At 40.5% G+C, this 7,892-nt stretch overlaps 1 protein-coding gene across 1 annotated transcript; it reads left to right on the top strand.

Moving 5' to 3' along the window:
* Positions 1–3,067: 3,067 nt before the first annotated feature.
* Positions 3,068–7,328, top strand: RPS21 (ribosomal protein S21). Its single transcript, XM_068416278.1, has 6 exons — positions 3,068–3,116; positions 3,389–3,479; positions 4,459–4,522; positions 6,315–6,386; positions 7,031–7,086; positions 7,266–7,328. The coding sequence occupies exons 2-6, from the start codon at positions 3,430–3,432 to the stop codon at positions 7,273–7,275; spliced, it is 252 nt and encodes an 83-aa protein (XP_068272379.1). The 5' UTR covers positions 3,068–3,116; positions 3,389–3,429; the 3' UTR covers positions 7,276–7,328.
* Positions 7,329–7,892: the final 564 nt, after the last annotated feature.

Genomic DNA, 7,892 nt, shown 5'->3' on the forward strand with positions numbered 1-7,892 from the left:
AAAGCACAAATATTCACCAGTCAGCTGTCATGATGGCTGCTAATTATTCCTTATTTATCTTTTCAGTTTTACTAAAACTATTCTTCCCTATGAAGAATACCATGGTATTGTTTCTTTTTTTTTTTTTTCAGCCTTTATTGTATTCCTTGAAACAAAAGGAAGCATCACTTCCATTCCAGCGCACCATACAGTTCAGATGTTTCTAAGAATCTTCTCGCATTTTTACATTAATGAAATGCATACTTTATTTTTTTTAAAGATGTGCCTAAAACTGGCTGGTCTGGTACCAGTGCTTTTTAAGTTAGTTATGTTATTTAGTAGGGAATCCTGAATTTGTATAGCCATTTATTCTTTACCTGCATTGGCCTTGCATATAAGGAAAACAATTCCAGTATATCTGCACTAATGATACACAGGGCATCTAGTCTATACTATAGATCTGTAAGTAGCAAGATTGAAATTACTCCGTTCCAGTTTAGTTCACTATGAATACCTGAAAAATATGTTTTATTTAAAGAGGAAAGATTGCTTGAAAATCTGTCATGAAATAGCATGTGTTGAACAAGGTTGCTGCAGCGAAGCGATTGCCATCCTAATCCACTCTTCAGTGCAAGATTAGCTCTTGACTAAGAGCAATTTGCTGTCAAGTGTATCGTTTATGGTTTTTATTTGTTTCAGTGTTCCATAGTCTGAAATAAGCACCTTTTTAGTGTGACTGTATTATATATGGTCTTACATGCTCTGAGTAAATCCTTGTCAGTAGAGCTACTGCTGCCGAACTAAGCCAATGAAACAAAGCACGCTCAATATTTAAAATACTTTCTTACTCCGTGCTTCCAAGCATTGCATCACTGTGATGGTCCTCATAAAACTGGCATTTGTTGCACATCTGAACAGCCACTTAACGGCTGGTGCCCAGCAGCGCGCTGATGCTTATGCAGAGGTTAAATAACTTCTCTGACCATTGGCTATTCCTTCATTTATTTTTAAAATGTCCAGGTTGGGAATGAACTCTGATGATATGTGGAATCTTCTGTGATACTGGCTCTCGGGTTTATTTTCTGAAGCAATATTATGATACAAGTAACTGTGTCCATTTTCAAGGAACAAAACTGATGCTTGGCTATTACAACTGAGAAATTTGTAATTGAAGTTTGACTCCTAAATGAAATACTAGACCCCATATTGAGGTAAGGGACCTGCTATCTAATATGTAAAGTAATGTAAATTCCTGTTCCTTGTATTAAATGTTGGTTGTAGGCAAAAACACTGCTGTGTCTTTGCTCTTCAGCTGTGTTTTGTCTGAAGCTGACTTGGCTTCATTAGAATTGCAGCAAACTTTACTGGAGCCCCTTCCTCTTTAAGTAGGGCTCGAAATGTATTTTTCATATATAATTATTACAGTGACTATCAAATCTTTTGTAACTGTGCTCAGCTGTATGTAGCTTCAAGTTATTTGTGTAAAATTTAATATGCTTGTGACTTCTCTCTAACACAGAAGACTTTCCAGTCTCCATAAGTGAGATGGTAGCTAATAAGTTAGACAATAAGCTTGCCAGTTATCTTCCAAAAGGTTTAAAAAATTGCCTACTAGTTAAACTTTCTACTGAATATAACTGTCCTTGCATGCAAGAAATAGTGATGTACTAAACATCTAGCATATAACGAGCCTACAAATTAGCAAACAGTGGTGAAGACAACTGAAGTGGTCTACCACTTCCTAAACTCATTAGGGGAGAGGAAAGAGGTAGAACTGAGCAAAGAAATTTCTCACACGGTTCAGAACTAGTAAAACCCTTTGGTTAGTATGAATGAAATCCAAAAATGTCTTTCTCTGGGAACTTCTTTGTTTAGTATATAAAGAGTTTACTGTAACAAAATTAACTTTCCTTTCTCACCATCTAAGGAAAAAAATGGACTTTGGTTTGCAATACTTTGCAGTCTCTATTCAGTGGAAGTGTGTCTAGTTCCCGTGGGCATTTGAGCTGGAGTTTCGCTTCCAGAAGCTATGGTTTCACGTCATAAAATGGCAAGCTTTTGTTTTGTCTTTCAGCAGAGCAAATTAGGATAAGGAGCATTAAAATACAGACTGCTGAATGTTGTCTAAAGGTTACTCTAAACGTTGGCTTGGGCACATGCAGTGTGCTTGAGCTCCAAAGCTGTTTGGAGCACAGGCCAAAAACGACGCGGTGGAGCGAATGCTGCACCGATGTCTCGAGTAGAGCATGGGTTGGGGGCCGATGCCACCCAGAGGCATAGTCTGCAGCTTGTCCATCGGTCCCTCTGTTGTGGTGTCTGTGCAGAAGCAGCCCTTCTGCAGCGATACAGTAACCCACGTGTGTTTGTGTTGATTTTTCTATTTCTAGAGCGTAGCTTGCAGTCCTGCGTGGGAATATTTATCTTTTCACCCAAAAGCTGCCACCATGTGGCAAAGGACTATTACTACGTCATGTGTTAATAAACTGAAAGTGGGACCCAAAATACTACCATGCATCTGCCAGCTTTACGTTCTCACAACCCAGCTCCTCCTGCATCGCAGAGGAACGCCAGTTTGGGCCGAGGGCTGGCCCTGCGCTGGGTGCTGTGGGAAGGTGCTGCTGGGTTGGCTCAGCATAGCGATCTCTCTTGATAAGAGGCTGTACATTTTTCTGTAAACAACACTGTTATGGTTTTGTCTTACTCCCTTATTTAAAAGTCTGAGTTGTAGCTTGTTGCCTATTATTTCCCCCCCTCCCATGAACGTGTGAAATTAAGATGCTGTGAAATAAAAACTCTTTTGATACATGTTTTGTAACCAAACGTCTTGTTTTGGAATGGTGTCTCGGTTTCCGTGAGGGCTGCGGGCTCCCGCGGCGGCCCCCTCCCGCTTCCCTCAGATTGAGGGGCTTGGGGACCCTGAAGCGTCCCCGAGGGGCTGGCGGGGCGAGGGCCGAGGAGCGGCGGCGGCGCTGGTGCCCCCTCCCGGGGCCGCCTCAGCGGAGGAAGGTGGTGGTGGGGTCCCCCATGGCCGCCCTCCCGCGCTGTGACGTCACCCCGCCGCGCCGGAAGCGCTCCTCTCCCTCAACGTATTTCCGCTTCCGGGGCCGAGCCGTCCTTTCCGCCGCGGCTCACGCGAGGTAGGAGAGGCCTCATGGCGCTGCTCCGGAGGCAGCGCCCGGGGCGGCCCGGCCGGCACCGCGCGGGGGGCGGCGGGGCCCCGGGGGGTGGAGGGCGGCGGGGCCCCGGGGGGTGGAGGGCGGCGGGGGGGTTGCGCTTCCCTCCGTCCCGGGCCGCCATGAGGGTGGGGGGCGGCGTGCTGCGGGCCGGGCCCGCTCCCCGCGGGGGTGGCACCCTGCGCCAGGCAGACCTTGCGGGGACGGGCCGTGAGCCTCTGCCGTGCGCCTTGTAGGTGTTACCGGTTGGTGCCCGCGGCTCAGCGGCAAGGCGAAGATGCAGAACGACGCCGGGGAGTTTGTGGACCTCTACGTCCCTCGGAAATGGTGAGCGGTTCTCTTCAGCGGCGAGGGGGCCGGTGGGGATGGCGGGTCTGCGGCGCCTGCACCCCCAGGAGCGGGGCCTTCAGAAGCGAACCGGGCCAGGGGCCGATACAGCCTCTGCAAAAGCAATTTTTTTTGTAGTAGCGAATATCTGTGGAAAAAAAAAAAAATAACCTACAGTTTTCTCATGTTTCTGTATTTTTAAATATTTTATGTAAAATATGTGAAGCAAAGACTAAAATTGAAGAGAATACTGTGCATGTTCCGTTGCATAAGTGCCAGCCTTGCAGTGGTAGTGACAGCTCATGCACAGTTCATTTAAGAAATATATGTTGGCGTATGTAGTTGGCTGGTGTTTCTGGGCTACAAGTTCTCGTAGTGAACTTGTTAAGTGATTGCTTGTTGACTTGATCACACATCTTAAGTACAATTGTGAGATTATAGCAAATGGACTATGAGAAGCTTTATGTAAATGTGTGTCTTAAATCACTAAAAATAAACCATTTGCATGCATTTTCTTAGGTTTAAATCAAATATTTTTCATAATCTGTAATTTCTGAGGGTTTGCAACCTGAGTGTATTTTGACAGCTGTAATGATTCCCAATGAAAAAGGCATATAAACTACATTCTCATTAATTACCTTTATTGCTGTATTTTTTGCACTTTAGAAAAGAAAAACTTGATATTTTGTGTGTTTTGAAGGCCTGTGCTGCTGTGTGCACTGGATAGGGATGACCTGGGCATATAAAAACCAAAGTGAAGGGATAGTTGGCAACTTAGCATGATGCTACCGAGTGAAAGTCCCCTTTAAATGTACTTAAAACTGCATTTTAATTTTCTGAGCACTGAAAGCTTAAACTGTTACTGTGTGAACTTCTTGTGCAGCTTTAATTTGCATGTAGATTGGACTGCAGTAGGATTTTTTCATTATAACTGTTCATTTCCTTTTGCTTAAATATATTTTGTAATTTTATTCCTTAGCTCTGCTAGCAACCGAATAATTGGTGCTAAGGACCATGCTTCTATTCAGATAAATATTTCTGAGGTAAGTTTCATAACTGAACTATGGGATGAGAGAGCTGCACTTTTAAGGTTTTGATGGAAGTTAAGAAATATAACAGCTTGTGATGCATCTCCAGATAATTCACTGGAGACCATGTAAGTGTAGAGCTTGACGGCTTTCAGACATACACATATATTACTATGTCAGCCCTGGTTGTTTTTCAGCCTATTGGAAAATATTCAGTAGAGGGAATTTCATAAAGCTCTGTACAGTCTGGTCCAGTGCTTAGCTGCTTGCCTAATAAAATTTACTAACTCTGGACATTTAGAGTTATAAATTAGGGAATTCCTTGTCCTGAAGGAAACAAGGAGAAGAAATGCTTGTTCCTGGGAGATTTTTACCCCTTCTACCTTCACCTGTCTATAAGAAAGTACCATTCATCAGTTTGTCCTTTGCACCTTGTTTTTTGTTTTTTTTTTTTGTTCTTGTTGATCTCTGTGCTTTTCTAGTTTGTCCAAACTTTAAGAAAGAGAGTTTCCAGAGCAGAACTCTTATTTCTGTTCTACTTTGCTGAACTGGAACGCCATCTTCCATGTTTTGCTTGAATCATTTCTGTCAATACTTGACACTGCTGCTCTTGATAGGTGACAGATGACGTTGCTCGTGAGTTTTGTGTGCAGCATTATCATTTCATTAACTCAGTGCTTGGGGTATTATATGCTTAGAATTTTTCCTGAGACATGCTGGTTATTTGTATTGACTTGCTATTGTACATTTAGTTTTCTTTCTGTAACATAAGGAATTTGTTCTTGTCTAAGTTTTAATTTCATCTTCTCAAGGTAGCATTATTGCGAATCCCTCCGAGCTTAACATACACGCTGAGAAAACCACAATAGACCTTGACTCCTGCACGATCCCAGTGAATGCACGTGGGATCCAGTTAATTTAAACTCCTTTTAGCATGCCTTTTTTTCCCATTTGTTTATTGATAGTCACCTTGCAGGAATTCTGTGGACACGGTGTTCCTATAGCTTGTGAGCTATATAGCTTGATTATTTCTTCGTGAATGGGAGACCACAAGACTGCATTCCCATATTTTTAAACAACTGAGTCTCTTGTGTTATCTGACTAAAGAAATAATTTTTAAAAATGCTCTGTTTGAGACTTCCTGTAAATGTTAAGGCAAATACTTCTCTCGTTCACTGTGTTTCGTTCCTTCAGTGATCCCTGTTTCTTGCTTTCAAAGGATCAGAGATCCAAAACTCAAAACCAAACCCACATGGTATTACAGGGTTCACTACACTGTTTAATTTCATGATTTCTATTGTTTAGTCTTTTTTTCTGTTAAATTTCGCAGCAGCTGGAGGAAGTGAGACAATTTGTGTCTCTCAGCTTGGGCATTTTTCTACCTGTGTAACAAGACTGTCTCCTTCCCCCTTTCACTTCAATTTTCCTTAATACTGACCTTAATGAAAAGAAATGTGAAAAATTAACAAAGGCAGTAAAATCCACAAGTAAACTTTACATTGAGCTTTTCCATTTTAGAACTGAAGCATTTTCTTCTTCTAGCAACTATTTTCTATGGTGTTCTTGTAATGCTGTCTTATCCATTAAATTTATAGCTGCACTACATAATAAACTGTAAATTCGCAGTGAAAAAGATACTCTGGAGTTGTCTTTCTAACTTCAGTATTTGCCTTGGGTTGTTGTAGTTTGCAGAGAAATAATTGCAGAATTTAACAAGTAATTTTTAGCTTTGGGTGCTTGGCAAGTGTGATGTAAGAGTATGAAATTTTATAAGAATCTGCATGGAGTAACTTGCTTGTAATTACAGGTTGACAAGGTAACAGGCAGAGTAAACGGCCAGTGCAAGACGTATGCCATTTGTGGAGCAATTCGTAGAATGGTAAGTATTCTCTTGAGCTGCAAAATGTTTGTGCTGCTTTTTATATTGATTAGTAATTTTTTTAGATTTATATTTGGCCCTGGAAACACAATGTGCCTTCAGCTCGTTCTAGAGGAAGAGCTTTTGTGAGGATAATGAAGACATGAACAAATTAGCTTGCAAGAATCAGTTTCTTCTGTTTTTTTCCTCAGTCCTTTGGTTTGTAGAATTATGTATATTTATATATTTTTTTTAAATCACTGAAGGATACAAGTGGATTTTTTTCTTTTAAGAATGTACCAAGCTACTAATCTCTGGCTTTTATCTGTTGTGATTATTAGAGATGATAGTACCATAACTTAAATTTGTTAAACATGGTGTGAAGCTTCTTAGAGTTCATCAGAAGTCTGCTTACCCAGAAATAGATCTTGTTAATGCAAGTGTATATTTTATCAATTTAAAACTATTTCTTATTCTAAAGGATGACAAATAATTTAACAGCTTGTTTGGAAAACGCTCATCTGTGCATATAAAATGTAGTGACTGTGGAAGGCGTTCTGTGTTTCACTACCAGCATTAAATGCTGCAGCTGCCTCTCTTTTTAATGTGTATCAGCAATTACTTGGTTGCTTCATAATAATTTTTTCTTTTTTTTTTTTTTTAAGGGTGAATCAGATGACTCCATTCTGCGTCTGGCAAAAAATGATGGAATTGTTTCCAAGTACGTATGTTTCTCTTGCCCGCTAACGCTTGCAGGGGTAGCTTCCATACCCAAATCCAGCTGTTAGGATGAAAATGTATATACTGTATTTATGGGATGATTACACAGTTGGTCAAAAATATTTACTTGAGCTGTTGAAGCAAACTAGTTTGTAACAAGTTTGTTTCATTTTCTTCTAGGAACTTCTAATTGAAGAAACTCCAGTGTGGAACATCTGATGTAAAATAAACAGTTCAAACCTATATTGTGCTGTCTCTTTTGTTCAAGTCATAAACATCGGTGGATTTATTATAGTCTTAAAAGACTTAGAAATGTGTGTCTTCAAAAGATATACATATTCTGATTATGAATTCTTAAATCAGCGTGCAAAGCAGTGCCAGAGTTGAAAATCAAAAATTTCCACTTCACTCTTTGGTTGACTATTTTTCTTCTCCAGATTTAATTAGATTTGCAATTGTAGCTCAACTCCTTTTTTGATCTGTGATGGAACATTTTGCAATGCAGCAATCTAATTGAGCTTGCTGCTTTTTCACTGGTAAAACTAAGGGAATTCTTTTGGTTATGATATCAAAGTTCAGCGGTTTTTCTGCTGAGAGAGGCTCACGATATTTGTTCTGCCATTGACACATTCTTTGAGCAAATTATTAAAACTAAAATTCATGGATAACTGTCTTATCAGAAATAGGCCTTGGCATGCTAGCAGATTGATTACCATGTGAGAGAGACTCTTAAAGTTTTACCTTTTTACTCTTATATAAGACCTTGATGTTGAAAAGCAGGGAAAGAATTTAAGGAGAAATAACTGA

The sequence above is a fragment of the Nyctibius grandis genome, chromosome 19 (genome assembly GCF_013368605.1).
Source record: "Nyctibius grandis isolate bNycGra1 chromosome 19, bNycGra1.pri, whole genome shotgun sequence".
Taxonomy (NCBI): Eukaryota; Metazoa; Chordata; class Aves; order Nyctibiiformes; family Nyctibiidae; genus Nyctibius; species Nyctibius grandis.